A 27,606-nucleotide genomic window follows, 5' to 3' on the forward strand; every position below is an offset into this window, starting at 1 on the left:
AACTAACGGCCCACATACTTAGGGAGATTTCCTCTGAAGACGCAGGAGTCGGGAGAGTGCTATTAACAACCCCTGTGCTTAGGAAGATGCTGTCTGATGGCACAGGACTGGGTCTCTCTGTGTAACAGTCCTGGAACCAGGCTGGCCTTGAACTCACAGAGATCCTCACGCCTCTGCCTCCTGAGTGCTGGGATTTAAAGGCATGCACTAGGACACCCATCTTGAAAGAGGGACTGAGGAAAGGTGGCAAGATCCTGGAGTTACCCAAGCTAGGTCTGTAGTCCCTGGCTTTTGCTTACTGTCAACAGTGGGAACCATCTTCCCCTTGGAGACAGTGGGAAGATAAGCCAGCGATGGTGCAGGGTGAGGCCTGTTTGGGAGCTGGCCTGGGTAGCTTGTGGACAACACAGTATCTCTGGCTCAAAGAGCCCATCAGTCCTCCAAACTGGTCCAGCAGCACCACCTCCCAGGCCAGCAGAGGGAGCCTGAGTTTGTCAGGCAGCGAATGGTAGCAGCAGTGTGCTGCATCTCGCTTCAACTGCCCAGCTGTTCCTAAACAAGGTTCTAACCATAGGACTCTGGAGCAGAGAAGAACAACTCAGACACTAGACTAGCAGTGGCCTTTTGCAGAACGTGAAAGAGGTTCAATACGGTAACCACCACAGAAGCCTGGTCAGTCACTGCTCCCTGGCCACCAAGACTAAATGCTTAAGCAGTTCAGGCTTCCAGTCACTTGGCCGAGGAGGTGGGAAAACTCTCTCTGGAGATACTGCTCTCCTGGGGTGCCACATTTCTTTCAGTACCAGAGCTGCCCAAATGCTTCCTTTTAGGAAGATCCCACCTTGCCACCAGAGATGTCCGTGGTGGCCTCTACCTCCGAGCTGGAAGCTGTACCGCACAGACCACTGCTGTGACAAGCATGTTCTCATCTTTCACAACTCACATTAAGAGTGTGGTCCACAGGCAGGATGCTGGCCTGCAGAAGCTGTGCAGTAAGGACAGGAACAATAGGCCACCTTAGCAAAGACCCTGGTGGGCAAGAGGCTAACACACCCTCCACAAACGCCTTCTCCCTGAGCTCTCTTCAGGTTTCGATCTAACAAGTTCTGAAGCCAAAGGAGGTAGTTTTCCCACCCCTCTCATAGCTCATCTACTAAAAACCCAACCTTTAAATCTTGCTATTAGATTGTCCTATAGGCAAGTCTTTAGGGGCACTGTCTTAATTGACTTAGAAGGGTCCAGCCCACTGTGGGCAGTACCACCCCTGAGTTTATGGTCTTAGGGTAAGAAAACAAACTAAGCAAGCCAGTAAGCAGTATTCCTCCATGTCTGAGTTTGTGTGCTGACTTCCCTCAGTGATGGGTTCTAGGAGTTGTAAAATGAAATAAAAGTATACCCTTCCTTCTCAAGTTGCTTTTGGACATAACCTTTATCACAGCAATAAGAAAACATGCAGAAGACAAGTTCTTTATCTCCAATTCAGACAAATAACCACACAAAAGGTAAGTTACAAATGCTTCCTTTATTACATAAAGCCAGCATTGCTACTTCTAAGTTGAGCTGCTTGTGCATCTCTACACTGTGTGGCGTCGTGCCTGTGATGTTATCACTTCCAAGTGTCGTTAGGCAGGCCCCTGTGAGTGCCATCTGTGGTACTTGTTCCCGTTTCCCACACAGCTGGTAAACTGCTCTAGGGATTTGTGTCCTCCCAGGCCCCAGAGGAAACACTCAATACTCTTCCACATCCTACTATACCAGATGCAGCAGGGTTCCGAAGGAGAAATTAAAGATTGACAGCACCCTGACTTTTTTAAATACACTGCTTTATCATTTTTCATTAATGAAGTAGATTACAATGAAGCCCTAATTTGCAATATAATTAGTTGTTACAAGACACTGAACATTCTCCTGAGGATATACCATGATTTCTAAGACACAAAGTCACTGTAAGCAGTTTCCCAGCCCAGGGAGTCTCTTGCTGCAGGTACAGGGCTGCTTCCTGCATTCCACACTGTGCTCTGGATGGTGTGCTGCAAGGTCAGCGTGATTCTAAGCAGACACAGTTCTGAAGCAGTCTTGTGATGTATCTGATGACTGAAGACTGCCTGGCTTAGTTACTGCTGTTAGTGTATATCAGTGTTGTACACACTAAAGAAAATTATACCTTATTATTTTGTTTAAGTCAAGGAAAAATAGAGAATTTGGATGAAAATTATACATAGATTACAATCAGTTTTCTAAGCAAAGGAAACAAAAGTAACTGCTGAGGTTAGTCAAGATTTAGAGTTCGCTTCACATTGCCTTGTCCTGTTTTGTGAACTGTGTTATTAAAATCCTGAGCTCAACAAAATCTTTGTAAGTCACTTCATGAAAATAGGCATTTGGCCAATAAATTTAATTCCACACCAATGAAACTTTAGAGGCTAGATTTATGTAGGTGTTGGTGTTTGCACACATCTATAGAATTTTTAGTTTACTATAAAGATGACAAGACAAATTCCCCTCAGTGAGATCCTGGCCTAATATATTTGCTTTACTTCTATAGTGAAAGGATAGTGTTAAACATGGAAGCTTTCAATTGTGGCACTGGCTGATGATCTAAATAGGGGATCCTTCAAAAGCTACGATTAAGGAGCCACCAAGCTTTTCTGCAATACTACTCCGATTGAGGTCTTCTGGTCCATTTGCTTGATACTCATGCTTTATGCCTAGAGAGAAAAACAAATTCTATTTAGAATTATGCAGTAGCTTACTATTTCTCTAAAGTAGCAAACTAAAGACCCTTGTGTGTTAACGGACCACAGAATGCTATCCAATTGTAGGAAGAAATAATGTATAAGCACATGAATCAAAATGATGACCTGTCGCAAACATAATGCCGAATGAAAGAAATCAGAAAAACAAGTGCATATCCTGTTATGATTCCATTTATTTAACTCTAAATCAGGCCCAGCTAATGTATGCCATTAGATGCTAGGGTACCAATTAACACTAGGGTTCAGGGAAAGGTAGGAGAAGGGTACAAATTAAAGTGAGCATCAAGAAAGATTTTGTGGGGTTCTATAATAATTTAGAATATATACTTTATTAAAGATGTTGTACTTCAATAAAAAGGCAGGCGTAGTAACTTTTTATTTAAAACAAATGGAAATATGGGGGCTGGAGACATGGTTCGATGGTTAAGATAAGAGTACTTGTACTTCTTGTTCTTGTGGAGAACCAGAGAGATCAGTCTACAGCACTAGAGTGACTTAGAATCAATGGTCTGTGACTCCAAATCCATGGGATCTGGTGCCCTCTTCTGGACTCTGAGAGCACCTGCGCTCACATGTGCACCAACCCATACACTGATGCTCACATATGCACATAACTAAAAACAAAGCAGAAGCCAGGCACACGCTTTTAATCCCAGCATTTTAGAGGCAGAGGCAGGTGAATTTCTGAGCTTGAGGCCAGCCTGATCTACAGACTGATTTCTAGGACAGTCAGGGATACACAGAGAAACCGGGTCCCCCCCAAAAAAAAAACCAAAATAAATGAATGAATGGATGTATGTATGGATGAATAGAATAAATCTAAATAAATAAATTTTAAAAAGCAAGCAAGCATGAACTAAAACACTGCTACGGAAAACAGCTCTGTGGTGGCATTACACACCACACTACCACGCTTAAGGCAGTAAACACGTAAGATGTGGCACTGAGGGGGCCTTAGGACAATTCCATCAGCACACTGTCGAACTAGCTCACCCATGGGCTTGCACACAGCAGTTTCTCTGCACAGAGCTGCATGTTTTAAAACAGCTGCACAGTGAGTGTCTACCATTTGAAGATCATTTCTCGAACGCTACTCAAACAGGTCAGTTTTTAGCCAACTTTGGACTAATTTGAGAAAGCCATTGATGATTCCACTAAAAAATTTTTCAAGGTGTCTATCATTTAATATTCCTAAATCAAGTCTAATGTAGCAATTCCCCTTAACTATTGGATTTCATCACAGTATTGAAGCTGAGAAGTCATTTGAAGCATCAGTTGACAGGTTAGGGAGCCCCAACATCAACCTGAATGCATGAAGAACCCACTTACTTGAGCAGCAGTGGGACTTGGAAAAGGAAACAGGAATTCTTTAACTCATTAAAACAAGCTAGGGCGAACCAGTTCTACTCCAAGAATACAAATGCCAGTCACAGAAAACAAACGATACCAGCACTGGGTAAACCCTTGTAACCTGGGCTCCCTCCACTACTTGGACATCACAGTGGAAGGGAGATGGCAGAAGAAGACTCAGATCAAGCCTCCTGCCCCAGAGCAGAGAGAATTGAGGTCCATGAGGTTATTGATTCGAGCCAAAGGTCACACAGCAGTTAGACAGCAAGCTCAGCCCTGTGCAAGCCTCTGGGGCTTGTGCCTCATGCTCTTCTACCATACCAATGTCTTCTGGCTGGAGTCTGGCCAAGGCCACTTCATCCGGACCCCAGCCACCCAGTGGCAAGTCAAATACAACTGGCCAGCTCAAGGTGAGTGTATTTTCCATTGGACCCAGATGAATCAATTACCTAAAATTATACCATTGAACAATAAAGCAAGAGATAAGAGAATTCTTCCCCACTTATGAACATTTCCTTTCTACAGCCTTATCATGGGCTACATTTAAAAACAGACTGTTATACAAATAACATAAACCACCTGCTATATAAGAACCTGGCTTAAAACCAGCTATAGAGTGATGCACAGCCAATGGGAAAGGCCATGAACGCAGGCCTGCAGATGTAATGTGACCAGTCCAAGACAGAAGATGCTCAGAGGGCATTTCTCCCTTCTCTGTCGCCAAAGCTCACCAAAGAAAATAAGGGCTTTTAGAGACATTCTTATCCCGATTCAGGGATTCACTATACCCGTAAAACTTCATAGGAAAGTCTAGCCCGTACCTTGAAATTTCTTCTTGATGGCGTCCTTCGAGCTCGCATAGATCATTTTGCTTTTCAGAGGCGCATGTTCTGGTGCCCTAGACAGAAAGATGCCAGGGTGAAAAGATGGCTTTAGTGAAAAGTACAGCCTCTACCATGTTAAAAAGTCTCCAACAGAAATGAGACAGGCCTCAGAATCTAGATTTCTATTTCCCACCTCTGAAGGTAAAAGTTACAGATGGTCACATGTACAATAACCATAGTGAAGAAAAAAGGTATGCCAAAAAAAAAAAAAAAAAGACCACTGTCCAACTTAAAAGCCTATTTAGCCAGCATACCTGCCACACAGCTATAACTTCCCCAAAGCCAGGGACTTTACTGATTTTATTCATAGGGCTGTTTCCCCAGCCCCTAACACTATGAGTGATGTATAGGAGAAATAAAGTTTAATTAATGCACCTCATTCAAATCCAAATTCTACTAACTTCAAGGCTTATCAATAATGACCTTTTTAAGTTTTCATTTATGTCCATGAGTGTGGTTACTTGTCTGTGTGTGTACTACATGAGTGTGGTTACTTGTCTGTGTGTGTACTACATGAGTGTGGTTACTTGTCTGTGTATGTACTACATGCAGGTGTCCACAAAGGCCAGAGGAGGAGGGCATACACTCCCTGGAACTGCTTCGGGCTCTTGTGAGCTACCTGACAACAAACCATGGTCCTTTGCAGAGCACAGTGCGTTAGCGCTGAGCCATCTCTCCAGCCCCTCAGTAATTGACTTCATACACTACTCCACAGAGATGGCGGCTGTATGTCTCACACGGACCTTGACCTCACGCTTGCAGTCTCACATCCTGGTTTAACAGGAGAATCTTAGCGGAAAAGAAGTGATGGAATCCACCATTACTTTCCTCCAAATATCAATGCTTTTGACCTGCAGTTCTGCACCTCTTTTACCCTGGCTGGCCTGGAACTCAGAGATCCTCTTGCATCTTCCTCCAAAGTGCTGGGATTAAAGGTATGTGTCACCATACCTGGCCATAAGACTTCTGTCTAAGGCTTAATGTCAAATACTTGAAAAGACAGAATAACTAGAAAAGGCCAATAAATCACTTTAAAATGCTAACTAGAGAACACTGCTCAGCTGAATCTTTTGCAACAATGGAAATGCTGTACATCTATCAGTAATATGTGGCTACAAATTGGAAATAAATATTCATTCTGCTAAACAATGAATTTTAGCTGGGCATGGTAGACTATGCCAGTACTTCTAACACTGGGGAGGGCTATTGCTGAGTAGCCAGCTTGGGCTATACAGTGAGACCCTGTCTCAAAATATAGCAGTATCATTTTTAACCAATTAAAATTTAAATTAAAAATTAAATATCCCTTTGTACATAGTGGTAACCTAACTAGAACATATAGCAAACTACGATAAAGAAGGAACAGCATCAGTGGCCTCAAAAAAATACACACTCCAAATACCTACATGAAGAATATGTGTCCAGTAGAGCAAAGAGGGGCTTTGGTTTACCAATAGGAACATTTGGTAGAAGCTGGGAATTTTGATTTAGAAACAAGTTCTAAGAATCCATAAAATAAACTACCTAAAACGATGTTCTTTCAAGTAGACAACATAGCTAAACTATCAATACAACTAAGACTATGAAAGCTGGGAAACATTCTGACAATGAACTCATAGCTTCAATTCGAGTTATCTTGAGGGTCTGGGAATGCCTAGCACATGCATGGTCCTGGCTCAAACCCCAACATCTCTAGTACCATTCTGGTTCCCACGTTTCTCTAAGAGCTCGATATACAGAAGCTCGGGGTTGATTCTAAGTGCTCACCACAAGAAGAACATCAGCTCTTCTTTTCTGGACTCCTTGGTTTCAAAGCTTGCATCATACAAAGCGTAGCGACAATCTTTCTCAGGAAGCATTCCCACAAAATGCTTGAAAGGATCGGTTATGGTTTCACCAACATCTCCAACCAAGATCTCTTTGCCTTCTTCAACAACTATGCACTTTTTGTCTGCACTGAGACAAAAAATGACAGCCTTCTTTCTTTTCTTGATTTCTTCTGGCGTGGAGCATTTCCGAACTTTCATGTCATAGAAGATGCGACATACTTCATCCGCAACCTGAACTCCTGAGGCCTATGGGGAGAACAGAATGTGCAGAAGGCTGACAACAATTGTAATTTCAAATGTAGAACAAGACATTTTGGCTCTAGATTGGCATCCGCTCACACGACCATCACTGACTTCAGACTTACACATACCATGGAAGCCATTTTCACACTACATGGGAAGGGAATCTGACTGTAACAGCCTCTCCTGTCCTAAGATCTCAGACAGCTGAATGGTGTCATCCCTGCCAACCCCCAAGTCTGTCTCTTGGAGACAGGGTCTCATGGATCCCAGGCTGCATCAAGGTCTCTGTGTAGCCAAGGATGACTATAAACTTCTCCCCTTTCATGTTCTGTGATTACGTCTGACACTGGCTAACGCTGTGTGGGGACTGAACACAAGGTTTCTGGCATGCTGGGCAGGTACTCTACTGACTGAGTCATACGTCAACCCTCAACTGTTTTTTCTCTTTCTTTCTTTTTTTTTTATTGGTTTTTTGAGACAAGATTTCTCTATAGAATAGTCCTGGCTGCCCTAGAACTAGCTCTGCAGACCAGGCTAGCCTTGAACTCTCAGAGATCCACCTGCTTCTGCCTCCTGAGTGCTGGGACTAAGGGCGTGCGCCACCATAGCCTGGCTGAACTGTTTTTTCTTACAGGTTTCTTAGAGCCTTAACTGAGATCATTTTCCAAGTCTGTATATTAATAATACATTATTATATATTAATAATTTCCTTTACATGAAGCAAAACAGATAAATTCAGCTTCATGGCTGGAAAAACTCATCCTATAACATCCCTTTCTCTCACAATAAAAAAAAGCACTATAGCCGGGTGGTGGTGGCACACGCCTTTAACCCCAGCACTCGGGAGGCAGAGACAGGTGGATCTCTGTGAGTTCGAGGCCAGCCTGGTCTACAAAAGCTAGTTCCAGGACAGGAACCAAAAGCTACAGAGAAACCCTGTCTCGAAAATCCAAAAAAAAAAAAAAAAAAGCACTATGTAAAGATTTCAAAGTTCTAATCAATATTTAGTAACATTAATTGCTGCTTTTAATTTCAGTTTACAATGTGGAGGGAAAAGCTTAGTCAGTGAAGTGCTTTCTATGTAAGTCAAAAAGGACCTGGGTTCGATACCTAATACCCACAGCAAACTGGGCATGGTATTACACTTGTAATTTCAATACTAGGAAGGCAGCAACTGGGAACATCTTGGGCTTAGTGGCCTGCCAGTCAAGGGTAATCCATAAACATTAAATGAGGGATCTTATTTCAAAAACAAGATGGACAGTTTCTGAGAAACAATACTCGAGATTGACCTCTGGTCTCCACCCTGACACACACACACACAGTGACACACACACACACTCCACTAACAAATGTTAGTGAGTTTGGACAAGCTGTAATCTCATACTGCAGCAGCAAAATGACACACAGGTCACCCACCTGTACATTTCTCAAAGGACTAATCATGGAGTTAATACAACATCTAAGAACTAGGAAAGAAATAAAAATGTGCCCTCATAAACAACCATATGCAAATGTTCACAGAAATGTTACTCACATAGACAAAAATGGAAGCTACTCCAAAGTTCATTAAGTGAAGGGATTTTTAAGTAGTACATCCACACAAAGCATAAACGAGGATCTGACTCACTGCAACATAAATGAGCCCCAGAAAATATCACACTCAAAAAAGAAGCCAAAGAGAAAGGGCTGTATGCAGCATGATTCTATTTATATAAAATGTCCCCAAAGGCGGATCTATAAGTAGACTAGTGGTTTCCAGGGTCAAGGGAAGAGGAAAGAGATTGTTAACTGGCAATTTTCTTTCAGGGTGATGGAAATGCTCTGCAAAAATCCTACTGCTTAAACACATGTGCAAGAGCTGGCTGTCATGATGCATGCCTTTATCCAAGCAAGCAGTTTGACAGCTATGGCAAGAAGATCAACAGTTCAAGGCCAGCCTGGGCTACACTGGTGAAACCCAGTTACAAAAATATAAAGAGAAAAACATGCCTGTAAGAATGTGGGGGAGTGGGATATTGGGAAACTGGAGTTCATCAAAATTCCATCACCCAACTGTCAAGCTCTGCATACACTATAATGCTATCTAATCTGCATCTATTCACAAACTCCTCCAATCTAGCTAACCAATCCACACATTTTTCTTATAAATGTAATTACTGTAAATGTAATACAATGACAGTCAGAAAATACTAGATAGAAAACTAACAAACTTCACAACCTTACTATATTCAGATTACATTCTTATTACACATGCATAGTTATTATATTTTTAAAAAATCACTTTCATGCCTTTTACTGCTTTAGTAGGATTTTCTGATCTTTGAAGAAATGGAAAATAATGTTCAATTAATATTGTCAAGGTAGAACTAGAAACAGACTCTAATTCCTCTCTAGTCCATAATAATGCTGATATTTAAGTTTTTTAACCAACAACTAAGTCTTACTTTTAAAAATAGTTTATTTAAAATTTATCATTCATATAATGTTTTTGAATCAATCCATCTGCCATTTCCTCCCCTCTAACTCCTCCCCTACCAGCCCACAACTTTTCCTTCCCAGCTTCATGAGCTCTCATTTATTATTATGTTTTAAATACCTACTGAGTCCATTTAGTGCTTGCCCAATTCTTAGAGGGCAACACTGGAAGCTTTGTATTTATTCAACCAATATCTGAGTATGCCTAAAGTACCTAAGTCTCTCAAACAAAACTTGAAACTGATTTAGAAATCAGTCGTGTACTGTAACTGAAAACATAGCAAACACAATTCTGCAGCTGTGGCGGGCAGAGTCCGAGCCTTTTCTATCAGAAACATCACCTATGCAGCTTTTTTATTCCTAGTATGTATGGTAGCACAATGTGATGAGTAGAGCCTAAGAATCTACATTCCTAAGATCCAGGTGACTATTGCGAACATTTAGTCCTGAAACCTGATGAACACGATGACTACTGCTGTATTTACTTTACCTGTCTTTACCCCTTCCCCTGTAGGCTGTGATGAATGAGTAGAGTCCTTTACAAATCCCAGTCGCTCGAGTCCAAGGATCTGTGCCACAGACACCTGGCACAATCTAAGGGCCCCTTCTCAGCTTCTTAAGTCAAAGTACAAAAGGTCACAGAAGAAGCCGGCTGCATTAAAACAGCTCTCCTGGCAGTCTGGACTTCTGTGAGGACTCACCTGAGTGGCTCTGTCATCCTGAGACATCAGGATGAGTCTCGTCATAGGCCCTCACACTGGAGCAGTCACTACACTCTCCTAACAAAAAGGCTGCCTGTTTAGGCCTACCCATCCTAGCCTGAAGGCATTCATCTCAGAAGTAACGCCAGGCAGGGCCTATCTGGTTCCTTCAAGAAAAGCTGAGAAGAAAAAGACCTCTCCTACCAGTTCTGTTTTTCAGCACGCAACATTTAACTGCTCAGCAGTCAAGAGCCTGTAAATTTATTTTAAATAAAATTAAATCAAATTCCATTTTAAATTTAAAGTTCGCACAGCTGAAACAATACAGACCACTGAAAATCTCTGAACCAGGAACACTAAGTTGCTGCAGTTGGAAGGAATTTGAGAGCAAAAATAGACTGCTACCACAAGCGCTCTGACTACCTTAAAAAGCTAGGGAGTCACAGCTGAAATGTCTCCATGTTCCGTACTAGGAACCACTGGAGAATAGGAATCCATGCTCCACCCTGCGTCAGAACAGCTGCTTCAAGCACAGTGGGGCATATGTTTGTCTTGAGTCTCTTCAGATGGAGCGTTTATAAAATTCACCAACTGGAGGACTCAAGAGATGACTCAGTGGCTCAGAGTACCCCTGGCTGCTCTTCCAGAGTCCTGGGTTCTACTTCCAGCAAGCACGTGGTGGCTCACAACCACCTATAGTGGGATCTGATGCCCTCTTCTAATATAAAAGTTGCACATGCAGATAGAGCACCCATGTGCATAAAATAAATCATTTTTAAAAACTCACCAACTGAGATTAAATCAAGATTCATGATTCATGAAGTGCACACTCCTTGAATAGCTCCTAGTCAAACACAGAATTATGCTAACAGTAATACAGACACTGGGCATAATCTTGGAAATGGCAGAATAAGCTGCAAGATCAAGTCTCTCAAGTCTACCACAAGGGTGAGTGACAATCTTTGAAACTTAAAACATCAAGTTTTGAGGCTTTAATTTTTATTAACCAGTGAATCAGTTCAAACCTAAATGTGATGGTCACTAACAACAGGCCACCCGAAACCAGGACACCAAACTGAGGTTCATCCTGACTGCTAAACACAAGCAGGACACCTCCCTCACCTTGGCTCCATTAAAACTCAGTACACTTTAATCCTAATTAAAGAAAACAATTAAAGTCACTGAGCTACCTAAGAAAATTATTAATTTCTAAAACCTTGTTTGTGTAAGGGTCTAAAATGTCTGAAAAGTGAGACTGGTGCAGAGCAGACAGACAGACAACTGTAAGTTAACAACTGACAGCAAACAGTCAGCGGCTCCTTCTGGACCAGTTTCTCAAAGGAGCTGGGGTGTTTCAAACCAGGTTCAGGATTCCCTTTGTTTCCACCTTGCACAGGACCAGCAGAGACAGACAACACAGTGCTGCGGAGCTGACTCGGGGCTGAGTCCCTACCTCTGCCTCCTACAACAGCTCCACTGCAGTTAGGAAGGTGATTAGAAAAAGACCATAATTCCATCAGGGCCAGAAAAGAGAGACGGAATGCAATGGGAGGAGCCAGTGAAATTACTGTGCCCCACCCTGCCATATGTATCCCTCCACCCCTTGACTTTGGATTGCAGAGTTCATTCTCTCCAGAGCTTGCTATCTTTTTCCAGTCGGTCATCCTACTGAAAGGGGGCGATAAGTGACCACAAGAAATGAAGGTAGACTCCTGGTCACCCTCAGGTATGATCCTAAATTACAAAATCCCTATTTCAGCTGTCTAGGGAAACATGTGGGCCAATAACAGCTGTGTTAGCATTTCTTTCCTGCCTTCTACTGTGGTAGCCATCACCACACTGGAAATATATAAGACAATAAGAAAGTAAATTATTACTTTGAGTTTCAAAGAAATTTAAAAAGCAGCAGCACATAAAACTGACCCAATACTAAAATAGTATGTTTTGGGCAAACAAATTTATAAAATGTATTACACAACTTTCTGTCTTGGGAAATAGTACACTGTTTTTGTTAATGACTCACGTCATTTGGAACTTCAGCTATTATACTACGCAAAAAACAGATTAATGCCTCTAAGGGCAAAGATTTCACATTTAGTATTTAATCTATTTATGGTTGACTATTTCTGAGGGCAATGAAGCAATTTTGAGGGGAACAAACTGCTAATACACACATATACACCCCCACACACTGGTGAGGCAGGGTTTCATTATATATCCCAGGATAGCACCAAATTAATAATTATCTTTCCTCAACTTCATAAGTGCTAGATTACAGGTGTGCACCATCAAATCTGGCATTGTTTATGAAAAGTAGGTTATCTTTGTATCAAAGACTCAAAGCAATAAAAATGAAAAGTCAAAGTTTCATGCAAAACACTTTAACTTAAGCAAATTAGGCAGGCTTAATTCTTCCAGGTGGATTAAAAGAGAATATTTTATTTTATCCCTTATGGAAGATGCACTGAATATTGGGAAAGAAGTGAAGAACTGGAAAAGTTTATGGAGACCAGACCAGGAAAAGCAACTTTGGTCATGACCATTCTGACAAATGTGTAATTAACCGAGAATATGGTCTTTAGATGAGTTGAGAAAATTCCTTAAACGAGCAAGCAAACTGGTTACTCTTGTCTCCTAAGCAGAGCTGGAAATGCTCCACTTTAGAAGATTTTTCCCTGCAGAGAAGCAGCAGCCCACAGCAGCCTCTCGCATCCCCCAGGGCGGCCAGAGCTGCTTATTCTTTAACTCAAGAAGACAGGTGGAACCACATACGCCAAACACTGGAATGCAGTGCTGGGCAGTGCCATTTATCAAGTGCACACTAATTATTATTATTAACCAGAAGATCCAGTTAGGGCATCTTCAACTCTTCAATAAGTCATGTTGCCAGTAAGCCTCAGGTTACTGGAAAAGTTAAAACTTGTATTTGGGGGCTGGAGAGATGGTTCAGCAGTTAAAAGCACTGGCTGCTCTTCCACAGAACCTGGGTTCAATTCCCAGTGCCCACATGGCAGCTCAATCCTGTCTGTAACTCCTGTTTCAGGGTACCTGACACCCTCACACCCTCACACAGACAAACATGCAGGAAAAACACCAGTGAACATAAAAATAAATTTAAAAACCTGACTTGCATCTGAAACAACAATTTATTTAATTTTTGGAAAAAAAAAAAAGAGATGAGCTTACTGAGTAACAAGGGGCAGAGGGCAGGGCAATAACAAGAACAGACTATCTCCTCAATCAGAGATTCCCTGCTTCCTGTTCACGACAACTGTGGCATCCGGTAAGTATCCATGCATCAACAGATAAAAAAAAGACACTGAAAAAATGTGATATTTATACAATGGAATTTCATTTTGCCATAAAGAAATTACAATAATTGCAAGAAAAAGGATGGATCTAGAAACTACATATCAAGTGAGGCAACCTGAACTCAAAAACAACAGTGCAGTTCTTGCTCACGTATGAATTTTAGCATGTAATGTCCACAGATCTGTATGTGCATAGCTATGAATTAGAAATGGGATGGTAAGGGGAAGGAAGTGCTGAGGAAGGAGCAGGGCATCAGAACTCATGTGCAATGCAAGCAGAGAGGTTGTTACTGGCAGCAGAAAGTACAAAAACTGGAGACACAATGGAAGGGAGAAAGAAAAATAAAATTTCTTTGAAACTGCCATAATGAAACCTAATACTTTGCAATGCTAACTAAAATAAACAATATATTAGGTGGCTAAACAGCAAAGAAAGGGGCAAAGAGTGCAGTAGTGGCACGCACACCTTGGTAGTAACCCACAGTTCTCTAACTGGACTTGACCTGCTCGGCAAGAGGGAAACCATGTCTGGTCCTGGAAATGCAGCTAGCTACTCAGTGCTAGTGAAGTCATGGATCTGAGGAGAAACTACAACCACCACTTTATTAAAACAGCACAATCTCTAACTACACTCCAAATATTTGTCATTATACGCACAGGTAAATATAGTTCTCACCCTTCATCAAGGAAACTTCTCTTTGTAACAGAGACCTTGACAGAAAACCACAACCAATCATAATGCAGAGCTGTGGAGCCCAGTGATATAGGAGGATCTTCTTTCTATGTGTTACTTTCATTGGTTAATAAAAAAAACTGCCTTGGCTTTTTGACAGGGCAGAATTTAGATAGGTGGAGTGGACCGAACAGGACACTGGGAGAAAGAAAGCAGAGTCAGGCAGACGCCATGAAGCTCCAGCCCGAAATGGATGTAGGTTAGAATCTTCCCAGTAAGCCACGGCCTTGTGGTAAATACAGATTAATAGAAATGGGTTAATCAAGATGTGAGAGTTAGCCAGAAAGAGGTTAGGGCTAATGGGCCAGGCAGTGTTTAAATGAATACAATTTGTGTGTTGTTATTTCGGGGGTAAGCTAGCCGGGATCCGGGCGGGAATGCAGCTGGCCACGCCTTTTACTACAGCCCAATCCCGAAGGACACTTCTACATAACACCCTTGCATCTAAGGCTCCAGGAACTTTGCAGAAGAGTGGATGAAAAGACTGCAAGGGCCAGAGGATCAGGGCATTTGCTGAGATCTTTGTCTTCTAGTCACGTAAGAAGCAATGTTCAAAAGTCTCACCAACGTGGCTGCCCAAATGTGAACTGAACAAGAATGAAACCACATCCAATAGACATGCCAAATAGGTAGCATTTTTGCAGAGCAAAGAAAAAAAGAAAAAAAAATGCAATTCCCACTGCTAAAACAAAGAGCCAGAAACAACAGCAACAGAAAACCCTTCCAAGGGACTGAAGATGCAGCGTAGAGACAGACCGTTAGCTAACAGGTATCCCCCCATCCCTAGTGCTACACCAAAGAAAACAAGAACAGAACAAAACCCCTTAGGCCGGGGGCTGGAGAGATGGCTCAGTGGTTAAGAGCATTGCATGCTCTTCCAAAGGTCCTGAGTTCAATTCCCAGCAACCACATGGTGGCTCACAACCATCTGTAATGAGGTCTGGTGCCCTCTTCTGGCCTGCAGACATACACACAGACAGAATATTGTATACATAATAAATAATTAAAAAAAAAACCCTTAGACCTCCATCTAGCCAAGAGAGTGGATTATTATGCAATGCTAATTACAAAACAAGGAAGAGAGAACAATGGAGACTACACACCAACAGGAGAAGACATCCCAGAAAGGCTAATGGATTGAAGGCCTTGTTAAAATGTCCATACTATCAAAGCGAATTTAGAGTCAATGTGATCTCTACCCACAAAGCACTGGTTTTCTTCACAAAACATAAAAAGGAAGATGGGAATGGTGTCACAGGCCTGCTATTCTAGCACCTGGGAACTGGAAGCAGGAGGATCAGCAGTTCAAATACAGCCTTGGCTACACCCTGTGTATGAAGTCAGCCTAGGTTACACAAGAGAGGAAAGGAAAAGAAAAAAAGTGAAACTTGGGTAGTCAAAGTATTTTAGCAAAAAAAAAAAAAAAAATCATACTATCTCACACCTCAAAACATACTACAGCCGGGCGGTGGTGGCGCACGCCTTTAATCCCAGCACTCGGGAGGCAGAGGCAGGCGGATCACTGGGAGTTCGAGGCCAGCCTGGTCTACAGAGCTAGTTCTGGGTCGGGCACCAAAGCTACAGAGAAACCCTGTCTCGAAAAACCAAAAAAAAAAAAAAACATACTACAAAGAGCAAATAAGCAAAACAATGCAGTGCAAGCATAAAAATACACTCAACAGACCAATGGAACAGAAAACTCAGAAATCATTCCATAATCTACAGCTAACTAATAATCATTGGAAAAAGCACCAAAAACCTACATTAGAGGAAGGACAGAGTCTTTAATGAAGGAAGCTGAGAAATTTGGAAATTCATACACAAAACAATAAATAAGACCCCTATCTCTCATCACATAAAAATCAAGTCAAAGTACATCAAAGGCCTAAAGGTGAGACCCCCAAACCATAAAACTGTCAGGAGACTCAAGGATGACCTGAAAGACATTGAGTAGACAATGGCTTTTGGACAGCTTCCCCAGGGCACAGGCAATAAAAGTAAAAACAGGCAACTGGGGTTTTAATCAAACCAACTGGTTTCTAAACAACAGGATACAAGAGTGAAGAGACATCCAGCAGAGAATGAAAAACATTAGCAAGTTGTTCATCTAACAAGAGATGCGGATCCAAGAGAGACAAGGGATCTAACAGAAAAATATTGCAACTCTGATGGGGCGGGGAGCTGAATAGACCATTCTCAAAGAATAAATGACCAATTATATGAAAAATGACTGTATTAGTTGGAAGGGAAATGCAAAGCACAACCACACACCGTCCATAAATACACCCATGCTGGCAGAGATGCAGAAAAAGGTGAACTACCACATATCATTGGTGGGAATATGAATGAACACAGCATTATGAAAAACAATATGGAGGTTCCTCAGAACACTAAAAACAGAACTCCCACAATCTAGCTATCCAACTAGTTATATATACAAAAGGAATCAAATCAGCCTGTCAAAAAGATGTCTGGTCAACACCCATGTGTACCATGACACTAGTCCCCAAAACAAGACAAGAAATATCTAATATACAATCACTATATTTAATATCACCACCACCCTTTTTAGACCTTCCTGGAACTCACAAAAACCTTCCCCCTTAGCCTCCCAACTGAGGAAATTATAGATGTGTGCCACCATACCCGACACCATTTATTTGCACCTTGTAATCAGATCGTTCGGGACTTTGCTCCTGAGTTAATATATTCTGGACACCTTGTTGGGTGAACAGTCGGCAAATAATCCCTCTTGGTTTTCAAGTTATCAATTTACTGTATTGTTTCTGCTGTATAGAACACTCAAATTGATTTTGACTTGGTAATTTCATAAATCAGACTATTTTGAAAGAAATTGTGCAAATGCATAAAAGTTTTAACACAAGATGACGTTTCTTAAAAAATGAATTTAAACGTAACATGAATCAATGTCATCAGGTGGACCACAGGAGTGAAATAACTGAGGTGTGAGTGCTCCCAAATAGAATCTGAAGACCTGAGAAACTGAAGGAACTGTCCATCTCTGCATACTTCGATGGCTCTTAGGAGGTGGGGATCAGTAGGAGGAAAAAGATTAGACACAGCCCACTCCTCTTTAACCTCTGCTTCCTCGCAGCCATGATGCAAGCAGCTTTTCCCCCACTGTACATTTCTCTCATGACGCTTTTGTCCTACCACGGACCTAAAAGCTATGGGGAAAGCTAATCACAGATAGACACCATTAGCCAAAATAAAACTTTCTTCCTTTAAATTATTAACTCTGCTATCTGTCACAGCAGTAAAAGCTTAGCTACTACAGGCACAGACCAGGCTCATTCTCTTCCCAAGGTCCCTTGAAGAGGCTCTCTGCCTGAAACACTCTTCACACAGATCACTTTTCCTTATTATGAAGGACTAGTTTGCTGGGACCAGCTAGGCAGAAATCCCCCTCCCCCAATTAAATAAGTGGTTTTGGCTTTTTCTATCCATCCAGCAAAAAATAAAAACTGATAAAATAGAGGAACAAAACAGCAACTAACCAGAAGCCATAGAGAAAGTGGCAAACAGACTCCAAAAGCACGCCTCTAACAGCTTGGCAGTATGGCTGAGCAGAACTGGTCACACCTGAAGTGTATAAGGATGGCATGAGCAAGGGAACACACTGCCTGACAGTTGACACATTGTTACCTTCTTTTTCATGTATAAGGTCTTTAAGCTATGATTCAAGATAGCCAATAAGCAAATACCATCCAATTTCCTTTGACAAAAGAGGAGTTTCTGTATGCCAGAATCATTTACAGTGTTACCACAGCAATTCTTGTCTCATCTCTAAGGATTTACATAAAAAGATGCAAACTGAATTGCAGTATGTATACAAAGGTAGGGTCCTATGCAACTGTTTCAATGCTTAAACCTCAGTTCCCAATGCAGTGTTTACAAAAATAACAACAGATATAAAAATTAAATCAGCTGGGCAGCAGTGTCTCACGCCTTTAATCCCAGCACTCAAGAGGCAGGGATCTCTGTGAGTTCCAGGACAGCCTTGGACTACAGAGCGAGTTCCAGGACAGACTCAAAAAATACACAGAGAAACTCTGTCTCAAACACCTCTCCACTAAAATAAATAAATAAATAAATAAATAAAGCGATCCATCTCTATAGGAACTTGTCTGTCAAAATTAAGAACATCCTCTTAATCACATATTATAATTTAGTAGCATCCATGTGCGCTACTATGAGAAAGGGACTGTGTACTGATATGTACAGCCCCATCTTGAAAAAGTGGTACTTTCAAAAACATGTTAGTAAATATTGTAAAAGAAACTGTCTGGAGAGACGGGTCATCAATTAAAGAGTGCTTACTGCTCTTGCAAAGGACTTGGATTGAACCCAAATGGAGGCTTGTAATTATAATTCCAATTCTGGGGGATCAACACTCTTTTGGTCTTTGTGGGCTCCTACATGCATGTGGAAACACAGACTCAAGCAGGCATAGGTGAACACACATACATAAATAATAAATACAGATTGACATTCCTAGCACTGCTTCTTAGATTTAGTGCAAAGCATTAAAGTGTCAGTTATTCAAGCTAACTTCCCACCACGAACTGAATAAACCAATTCATAAAGTATATGGTTGGATCAATAAGGCCACCACTAACCATATACAGTTTAGTGACTTCTTTAAACGTGGCTAAGGAACTGAATTTTAAGTTTTATTTCATTTTAATTAACAACTTTAAAATTCTAAACTCCATTGCTAATAAATTTGTTAGAAGAAACCTGAGTACGTGGGCCTACTTTTTAAACTACAGTCATGGTATGTAAATACAAGTCAAATATGTGCGCCGGGCGGTGGTGGCGCACGCCTTTAATCCCAGCACTCGGGAGGCAGAGGCAGGCGGATCTCTGTGAGTTCGAGACCAGCCTGGTCTACAAGAGCTAGTTCCAGGACAGGCTCCAAAACCACAGAGAAACCCTGTCTCGAAAAACCGTAAAAAAAAAACAAAAAAAACAAAAAAAACAAAACAAAAAAAAAACAAGTCAAATATGTGTAATGAATATTTAAGTGCTTACATTGAGACCATCTTATTTAGTATCCAGGAAGGCTCGAACTCAAGATCCTCCTGCCTCTGTCTCTAATTCCAGAGAGCTAGGATGATAGCTGCACAACACCAAGCCTGAGCGAGTTGTGCTTTAGGTGTAAAATATATACAGAATTTCCAACAATGAAAATACGTAAAAGTTACTAAGTTTTCTATCAGTCAAATGTTGACACAATATTTTAGATAGGGCTAGAGATGGCTTAGTGGAGTGACTGCCAGGCATACACAAAGTCCTGGGTTGATACCTAGCGTCACAAAGAATTATAGATTATACTGGCTTAAATAAATTTCACCTTTGCTGGTTTCTTTCTTTAAGGAGCACTGAGAAATTTTTAAATATATATATACATTCCTGAAGCAAAATTTCCTAACGAGAATTCCTTAATCTGTCCAAAAGTAAGAGATTAATCTTATCTGTGTCAACTTCAGCTCTATAACCATTTGAGAATGCACCAAATCTATGTTGAAAATATTCAAAACTAAACACTAATTACATTGATAAGCCAACAGAAAAATCATGATCAAAAATTCATTGTTCTTTTTCTGTGATCAGGTTAAAAGAGGTACAACCTATAGTACAGTACACAAACGTTGAAAGGAATAGTCTTCCTTCGATGGGGTATTGCTGTAGGAGGCACCGAGGTCCCCGTCTCTCGGGTGCTCATGTATGTCTGACTGGGGTAGACTTCTCGACTTTGCAAGCTTTACAGACAAAGACAATGCATTTATATATACAAGTCATTTTCCCAAGGCTCAGGGTCTGGAGAGATGACTCAGATGTTGAGAGCAGTGGGTGCTCTCCAGAGTTCAATCCCCAGCAACCACAAGGTGGCTCACAACCATCTATGATAAGATCTGGTGCCCTCTTCTGGTATGCAGACATACATGCAGTCAAAACACTATACATAATGAATAAACCTTTAAAAGGAAAAAAAAAAAGAACGATATGATCCATCTCAAAACACTTGGTTACTACCGAAAGGAGGTAAGTTTTAATAGTATAAAAACACAAGAATTTCAGATCCTTTACACAGTTAAAACACTACTTTACTGAAGCAATTCTATTCATGGAAAAACCGTTGTGATATGTCTGAAGTGGCATATGCAAGCAATTCCCACACTCAGGAGGATGGAGTGCTAAAGACCAGCCTGGGCTAGCTACAGGGTGGAGATCCTGTCAGACAGAGGATGAGAATGAATTTGTTGTGCACAGTTACTTTTAAATAGGCTTTGTTTGATTAGTTCACAACAAATGTTTAAGTATGAAGTAAAGTTTCCATACAGTCTCTGGGTATTTGGCTTATTTTATACTCATGTATACTATATGTATGCTTGCTTGCTGTATGTGATACTGTGTGTATGCAGTACCTGCAGGGGCCAGAAGAGGGTGTGGGGTCCTTTGGAATTGGAGTTATAGGTGGTTGTGTACCACCCAAGAAGGGTGCTGGGAACTGAACCTGGGCCCTCTACAAACACAGCAAGTGTTCTTCATTACTGTACCATCTCTCCACTGGTTTTTAATATTCTGTCTGAATGAAATGCCCCAGGAAAAAGAGACGAGTTTAGAATGGAGGAGATGAATCTCTGTAGGTCCCAACAAAGATGAGCTACCTACTCTATGGTCCATCACCCCAGAAGCCTGGAAATGGCAGGTGAAATAAAGAGGAAGCATTTTTCTTCTGTGACTTAACAGCTTAGGACGTCTGGAAAGACACATGTGGAGGAATACCAGTCCTCGGTATGAGGACCCAGCATTGACAAGCATGGTCTTGGGGTTTTTGTTTGGTTTTGGTTGTTGTATTTTGTCAGTGCTTGATTGTGTAGCTCTAAAGTCAGCTCAGATGAAGTCAGGTTCACAGATAAACATCTTATATATAAACATTACATGTAAGCTGATGTGAAGCATGGTGGTACCTTACTTGCCTAGCATTATGTGAGGCTTTGGGGCCCATTTCCAGCATCAATTAAAATAAAAGTACAATATATACAGAAACAGTACTAATAATGAAGCACAGAAACCATTTTCTACACATCAGCTAAGCAAAGGACTTAAGGCTCAAATTAGGTAAAAGAAACAGAAAGGATTCCACTAACTGGGGATCTGGTGTACAAACATATGAGATTGTGAAGGATATTTCTTATTCAAGCCATCAAAAGGCAATATAGATAATGAGATGCAAAGTAAAACATACCAGGAGGAGGAGAAAACACATATGCACGCTCTCCATCCAAGGGTCTCTGTGTTTATACCAAGAGGACACACAGGGACTAGACAAGTAATATATAATAATTTTATATGGAAACCAACTATTATAAAAAGTTTAAATAGATAAGTCAACTGGAGAAATGTCCAAATGTCTACTAATAAAGGGATGAATAAATTTGTGCAGTTTTATAGTGGAATAATACCCAGTAGTTCAATCCAACACCCTGGGCTGGTGAGATGGCTCAGAGTAAAGGCATTTGCCCATAGGCCTGATGACATGAGTTCAATGCCCAAGACCTACATGGTAGAGGATCAACTCCAGCAAGTTGTTCTCTAAGTTCTACATGTAGACCTAGGCAAACATATATAAACAACTCAATAAATTAAGTAAATGTAATAAAAACCAACATCCTCCCCAAAAGAACACAAAAATTAAAAAAAAAAAAAAGGTTGAAAGGGACTAGGCAAGGCACAGCATAACATATATATAAAATTTAACACACTGATGTAGCATGAATTAAGAATGTATATATGTATACTTAAAAGCATGAAAAGTGAAGGAGCTGGAGTTGGCTCAACAATTAAGGGAACTGATTGCTCTTGCAGAAAACCTAGGGTCAGTTCCCACATCGCAACTCACATCTATTTGTTAACTCCAGTTCCAAAGGATCTAACGCCCTCTTCTGACTTCCATGTGTACTGCACCCACATAGCACAGACATGTAGGTAAAGCATCCACACACATAAGTGTATTTTTAAAAAAAGGCATAAAAATGCCAAAGAATGAAATCTATCAACTTCACGTAATTGTGGTGAAATGGACCTGAACCTTGCACTTAAGACACACCCTATCTCTATAGGTTTGAGGCCAGCCTGGGTTACAGTGATATCATCTCAATTATTAGAAAAGAAAAAAAAGAAAGGAAAGGCCTATTATATATTCTTTAACAAGATCTGTTCATATCCTTTCTCAAGACTCCCTGGGTTACCTGCCCAGGTTCACGTTCCTTTTATTGGAGAAGTTTCTCCATCATGAATGTTCTTTGAGTTTACAACATCCTGAATATAATCACTTTCTAATGGGCCAGTGTAAGATCTGACACAGGATTGGTACCCACTAGGGAGGAAGAGAGTAACTAGGAAGCTACAGTAATAACAAATACCTAAAATATGACCTCCTCATCATGATTTTTCTTTTGATAAAAGGGAACTTTATTCTGCACTGATTAAAATGCTTCCAAATTAATCATTTTAAAGATGGGTGTAAAATAAGAAAACGTGATTTGTGGGAGGTAACTGATCCCTTACAGCCTGTTTTTCATGTTAAATGAGCATACAAACGGTCAAGTGTGGTGGTGCATGCCTTTAACTCCATCTAGCACTGGAGAAGCAGAGGCAGATGGATCTAAGTTTGAAGACAACCTGGTCTACAGAGTGAGTTCCAGGACAGCCAGCACCACACAGAAAAATCCTGTCTTGAAAAATCAAGGGGCTGAATTGTTAAAAAATGTTTTTGCTAAGTACCAAGTGCAGAATAAACTGGTAATTCAGTCCAAGCCAAATAGCTCAGTTTGTTGGAGAAGAATTCTGTCTGTGTAAAGATAAGAGTTACATTATCATATATTCTTTGACTGTATTTCAAGGCAAGACTACACCCTACTTTCCAGAGAGCCACAAAACTATGCTGCAAATGCATTCCTTGGTAAAAGAAAAGGCTAGCCAAATCTACATGTGATGTGTCAAGCTGTACCCAATAGAACTGAGCAAATAAAGTCAGGAATTTAATGGTGAGCTGGCAAATAATCTTTGCACATATGAGGAAGCTGACACACCCAGTACACACACAGAAATTTTATTTGACATGTGCAAACAGAGGGTACATTTTCCCCCAGTGGGAGGGGATTTTATAGAGACAGTTATGGTGATATTTTGTAATGAGACATTTGAAAACATGACATCTCATTTTTCTAATTTCAACTTGCTTTATTCCAACCACTTCTAAAAGACTTAGTGAGTACCAGGAAGCAATTCTTCTAAATTAAACCCATAAGGAGTTAAAATTTGATCTCCCCACTACCATCCCCCAAAAAAGGAAATGGGGGAGGCAGGCAATGATGGTACACACCTTTAATCCCAGCACTGGGGAGGCAGAGGCAGGCCAATGTCTTTTGAGTTCAAGGACAGCCTGTTCTACACAGCTAGTTTCAGGACAGCAAGGATTGTTACACAAGAGAAACCCTGTCTCAAAAATCCAAAGGAAAGGGGGAAAAGCTAAGCATATTAGCTGACACCTATAATCCCAGCACTCTGGAGCCTAAGAGAACAGACTGCTAGGCCACCCTGGGCTATAACAAGACCCTAACACCTGTAAGTCTAGTACCTGGAGGCTTAGGCAGGCTTGCCTTAAGTTCAAGTCCAGCCTGGGTTTCACAGTGAGTTCTGTGTCATTCTGGATCACAGAGTGAGATCTTGCCTCAGAAAAGGATACCAAGCAGCTCACCAACAAATCTAAAAGGTTTCAAGTATAGAGAGTGCTAGAATCTGGGATGATTAAGGAGAAACACTCTCTCTCTAATACTCTCTAACGGCTGGACTGAATGGAGATGCTCCATGCTTATAAAATCAAACATAGTAAGAGTCTGTGTTCTGAAACCTTCATGCTGAAAACACACCCAGAACTGGTGAAAAGGCTCAGCAGTGAAGGCACTTGCCAGGCGAGTCTGACAACCTTACCTTAGTTCAGTACCCAGAGTTCGCAGTGAAAGGAGGAGGGACTCACAAGGACTCACAATGTGCCCTGCCGGCAGTGGCAATCCTGCACCCACATCCTCGGACCATAACAAATATATTAGGGCTTGGATGTAAGAATGAACCCACCTTTGGTTTCTCTCTCTCCCCCCATGTACCAGGAAATACAACAGATTCTTCTTTCATTTTGTTTGAACGTACACAGGAAAGTTAAGCTTTAAAACCAAGCATTAAGACATTTAAAATGTTTAGCCCTGTTTTAAATATAAAGTTTGCGTTCTCAACTAAAAGAAAAGGCGTTGTTACATCGGCAGACTGGAGAGCAGGCACCAGTCTGTTAAACAGCACTTCGTTACACTGAGTGCTCAAACTGATCAGAACTCAAAGCCCTAAGAATAAGTCTTTAATAAACCAGTATCTACAGATACATTTCAACTATTGAAGAGGTTCAAAAGACTTCAGGGTCTGATCTATTTGTAGCTGATATAGCATTAAACCCAAAGAAGAACAGGATTTAGTATTAAGACACTATTAAGCAGGGTCAGTTATCAAGAAAACTATCCATTTAATCCAATGAGCTATAGGCACCTGCAAGCCAGTTGTTATATCCTAAGGAAAATCAAAGTTGTTATTTAGTGAAAACAGTGTAGACAGATAAGTGGGTACCAACTGCTTCCAAGCGCACTGATGCAGCAACAGGATAGTATTTCTAGCAGTGTGGCAAGGCCTTGCCAGCAAATCATTGACCAAAAATGGTAACAGTGTATGCCGACTACAGTGACAAAATGTTCTACCTGATCGCCTAGTTGGGATACTGTTGTACAGCAGATTTGAGTAACAGTTTAGAGACAGAGAAGTTCGTAAATTACTCAACATCTCCACCATCTCAACACAAAGAATGTTTCTCTTGTTAACGGGCTGGAATTATTAAACGGACCTCCTGAAAGCTTTTATATTTGCACCAGGAAAGCAACATCATGTTCACCCCTCGCACCCAAAGTTGTGGTAAAGCCATGTTCTCAGGGGAAGGCAAATTTCTAGCTATGGATGGACAACCCGGCAGGGAAGGGTTAAAAGAGACACTGCCAAGCTTGACAAGCCCAACGAGAGTGCCACTGAAGCTGATTGCCAGATACGACAAACAAAGCCACGGCAAGGCCACCCTGTTCTTAATCACGCTAGCTAGCAATCACCCCGCCCTCTAGGGTGTTCAATAAAATCCTTCTTTTCCTTCTCGGTGGAAAAGGCCGAAAAGTCCCACGGGTCCTGAGCTGGCCTTGGGGGAAACCGCGCCCACACGGACAGTCCCCGGGTTCCGCGGCCCACCCCGGGGACCTGCAGACCTCCGGATCGAAGGCATCGAGGCCGGGCCGAAGACGATCCCGGGCGGCGGCCGGGGAACTGCCTTGGAGCCGCGGGACACAGTCCCTCTCTTGGTGGACGCCCGAGCTGCGGGTCACTCACCATGTTCGCCGCGGCGGACTTCGAAACGAGGAGCCTGGCGGCAAAGTATGAGAAGCGTCCTCCGCACGGTAGCAAGACCCGGAGAGCGAGCGCGAGGCAGACGCGACAGCTCGAGCCTCTTAAGGGGCGGACGGCACGGGTTCCAGCGAGACTGCGGCTGCGCGCGCCGCGCTCCGCCCCCCCGTTGCTATGCAACAGTCAGCCCCGCCCCCCGGCCAGGCCCCACCCAGGAGGCCCAGCTGTCCGAAGACTGCCGGAAACCTCGCTCAGGAGCTGGAGTCAGGGGAGCGCGTGGATCCCCCCGGCCCCGTCCTAAGGAGCGCCCGCGGCTCCCTGGCGAAGGGCGGACAAAGGACGCTCCCGGGAGGGTGGCCCTGCCCTAGAGGCGGGGCCAATAGGTGCCCCGCCCACCCCGCGGCCGTTGCCCATACATGGAAGTCGCCACCTGGCCAGGTGTGCGCGCCGCCGGGGGCGGGACCGGGGCAGGGGTGGGCGGAGCGAGCGCCGGTAGGAGGGGCGAGCGCCGGCGGGAGGGTGCTGGGCTTGCCCGGGGGCTAGGGGGCTGGACTTCACTGCACGGCGCTCGGGGCCGCATCTCAAATTTTTTTACCTACTTTGGTGCTGTTCCCACCGTCCTGTGCTGATTGGTCAGCCCGGCACGTCGGCCGTCGCGTGAGAGGAAAAATCTGCACTTTTTTCCTCCTTCCTGAGGCGACAGTGGCTGTTCAAAGTGCTGTGTGAGTCAGCGCTAATTTCAGGGCTGGAAAACTGGAGTGATTTGTTTATCTTCGGAGCGGGCAAGGAGGAGGCTCAATGACCCGCGGGAGTGCGTGGGGGGGGGTACGCCTCGTGGCCGGGGGCTGTGGGCCCGGCTCCTCCGCTGCGCTTGGGGGCTTCTCATTGGGGAATCGTGTTTTCCTAAAGGGTGGTTGCACGGAAACACAACTGACACGGGGCCACCAGGAATCCTAGCGTTGTTTTTTTGTGGCGAATAAAAGGAACCCGTAAGACGTTGGATGATTACCTAACTTTTGGACTTAATTTAAGCGACAATCACGATCTCTACAAAAACTTTTCATTCTCTACATAGGAGGCTTTTGGACAAGATGGTCGTTGTGTTTCTTTGCGTCTATTTTCTGGGCGCTATAATTTTGTTTTGCCTACGTAGCAGAAACGCGATTCCCAGTAGGGTTGTTTTTTTTTTTTCTTTTCCCTCAAAACAAAAGACAAACTGGCAATTCTAAGCCTTTACAGCTTTGCCACAGGGTGTTTAGCAGGCTCCAGCAGTGGCGTCAGGGTCACCTGAAGAGCTTGTTCAAAAGATTTCTGAATTCTGGCTGGGGCACCTAGAACGTAACCTAAGAATTTGCATTTTAAACAATTCTTTGGTGTTACTAGTTGGGGGACCACACTTATGAGAAAGAGCCTACATCCAGCTGCAACTGGAAATCCTTTTGTTTGGTTTTTGTTTTTTCTACCCAGGGCCCTGGCCCCCCACTAAATTAGGCTTCCTCTCCAGTGCAGAATTGAATCTGCTCGTTTAAGGACTGGTGTCTGCGATTCTCACATCTCATTTGTGTTACACCCTCCACAGTGCTACTAGTTATGTCCAAACACAAGAATGGAATCCTTAACTTACTTAAGATTTTCAACGTCTTCTTCCAGAGTCCTAAGCAAGTTCTCTCTGTCCCCTCTGCCTCTGTTAGGCTCACTCCCTCTTCTTGTGCGTCTGCCAAATAACTGAGCCTCCGGTGTTCCTGTCACCTGCCAGCCTGGAAATTTCTCTGACAGCCTTGCAGGGAATGTGTGTGCTGCCATT

General features: G+C 42.4%; 1 protein-coding gene across 1 annotated transcript; it reads right to left on the minus strand.

Annotated features, from left to right (window-relative positions):
- Positions 1 to 1,509: 1,509 nt before the first annotated feature.
- Dstn (destrin, actin depolymerizing factor) lies at positions 1,510 to 25,943 on the minus strand. The gene is made up of 4 exons (XM_057782024.1): positions 25,788 to 25,943; positions 6,758 to 7,065; positions 4,928 to 5,004; positions 1,510 to 2,708 (listed from the first exon to the last, which is right to left on the minus strand). Exons 1-4 carry the CDS (start codon positions 25,788 to 25,790, stop codon positions 2,599 to 2,601), a joined length of 498 nt encoding a protein of 165 aa, XP_057638007.1. The 5' UTR covers positions 25,791 to 25,943; the 3' UTR covers positions 1,510 to 2,598.
- Positions 25,944 to 27,606: the final 1,663 nt, after the last annotated feature.

This window comes from Chionomys nivalis, chromosome 9 (assembly GCF_950005125.1).
Source record: "Chionomys nivalis chromosome 9, mChiNiv1.1, whole genome shotgun sequence".
NCBI classification, from domain to species: Eukaryota; Metazoa; Chordata; class Mammalia; order Rodentia; family Cricetidae; genus Chionomys; species Chionomys nivalis.